General features: G+C 36.6%; 1 protein-coding gene and 1 long non-coding RNA gene across 2 annotated transcripts in view; one reads left to right on the top strand and one right to left on the bottom strand.

Moving 5' to 3' along the window:
• Positions 1-956, bottom strand: part of LOC106523605 (RNA polymerase I-specific transcription initiation factor RRN3) — a gene marked incomplete at its 3' end in the record, with an annotated part of 22,298 nt that extends 21,342 nt beyond the window's left edge. Inside the window, 2 exon segments of the mRNA XM_014017091.1 lie at positions 436-492; positions 662-956. Of these exon segments, the coding sequence (XP_013872545.1) occupies positions 436-492; positions 662-763 (159 nt within the window).
• A 10-nt stretch (positions 957-966) lies between these two features.
• LOC106523606 (uncharacterized) overlaps positions 967-1,602 on the top strand; it is a 1,969-nt gene continuing 1,333 nt past the window's right edge. The window contains exon 1 of the long non-coding RNA XR_001310915.1: positions 967-1,046. This is a non-coding gene — a long non-coding RNA (uncharacterized LOC106523606). The remainder of the gene's footprint in view (positions 1,047-1,602) is intronic.

Raw genomic sequence — 1,602 nt, 5'->3', positions numbered from 1 at the left:
AAAGGCTGCAGAAGAAGAAAAAAATCTTGTGATTTTTATCCCTTTTCTCAAATAAATAAATTCACTCAAAAATAATCTTTAGTTTACCAAAATAAAAATAATAACAATGGTTTAACTCCATGAACAAAATTCATACATTTACACATTTCTCCAGCAAATTAACCTTCATCATTCTTTTAAATATACACATTAATCTGGCATTTTAAATGTCATCTTCCAGATTATTCCATAATCTTATTCCCTGGACTGAAGTACTCCGTTCCTTTAAACCGGTTCTAAATTTGGGTTTAACAAACATCTCGATCCCCTTGAGATTATAACAACTTTAACATTTATAACAAAATTAAATTTGCTTTCTGCATAGTGTTCAAAGATAACTTGTTAAGAAATGGAATTACAGAACAAACTAATGACCAGTTTATCAACACACCTCACCTTTATATCAGGATCAGCCAGCTGATGTCTCAGCAGTTCATAATCACCCAGATCTCCCTAAAGAGAGGAAGAAAAGGGCTTCATCAGATGATGTGGCTTTCTTCATACAACTCTAGTTTAGATTAGATGTTACAATAAAATGGCTCAACAGTGTCACAAACTCGGGTCTTTGTGTAGTAGTTTGTCATGTAAGCTTGCAGAAACTTCAGCCAGTGTTCCCACTCACCTGTCTGTGTTTCTTTAGGGTCTCGGTTACACTGCCTCCAAACCTGACCGTCTTGGTCGGAGGGGAGTTCAGAAAGTCCGGACCGTGAGCCTCCATCATCATGTTTCACCGCACTCGGGTCCGAGGAGCTCACTTCACTCAAGTTAGAAGATCGGAACAAATCTTTTGTTTCATTTTTGATGTCGTACACGGTCAGGGTAAAATATTCAACCAGAGTTCAAAATATTCACGAAAAGGCATTCAATTTTATTAGACTTTAACTTCCTGACTAAACGATAATAAATCCCGCATGCTGTGTATGGGATTTACTCCATGTTTGAGGAAGTGGAAAGGTGGTGTTACATTGAAATGCTTCCCTCGTACAAGCTTCCGTTTGGTTCCCGTGGTGAGTTTATTTTCGTGTTTTATTTCCAGTCCAGTTTTTGTCGTGTTTTTTCTAGCTTGCGCAATACAACATTTACAAGTAGGTTTAGATTATAAAATACTAGCATATTATATTGATCCTTTTAAAAACCGAAAATGACAATAACCATTTTATTGTTCATTATTATTCAGTCACATTAAATCAGTATTATTCAAAATATATAAATGTGTGTGTGATGTTCAGTTATTTTAATGTAGTTTATGGTAATAGATGAGCTTTGGGTAATGGGTGCTTTCTGGTATAAGCACAGTTTAATGTATGTTTGCCAAAAACAGCTGGGTTCTCATGTGATGCAGCAAACCGCCACCAGGGGGCGGCAGAGGGTCGGTTTGGAGATCAAGTGAAGTGAAGCTTGTCGGGGTTGTCCAGAGCAGTGGTTCCCAAACTTTTTATCTTCTGACCCATAAAATATGCATTGAAAAATCTTGTGACCCCAAATATTACTGGTCTGAGTACACAAACTTTGTTAATAACCATAAAAACACAGGCTTTTTGACAATCTGAACAGCTTATACAC

This window comes from Austrofundulus limnaeus, unplaced genomic scaffold (genome assembly GCF_001266775.1).
Source record: "Austrofundulus limnaeus strain Quisiro unplaced genomic scaffold, Austrofundulus_limnaeus-1.0 Scaffold161, whole genome shotgun sequence".
NCBI lineage: Eukaryota > Metazoa > Chordata > Actinopteri > Cyprinodontiformes > Rivulidae > Austrofundulus > Austrofundulus limnaeus.
Note: the sequence above shows the minus strand (reverse complement) of the source record. Positions and strands in the feature narration are given on the sequence as shown.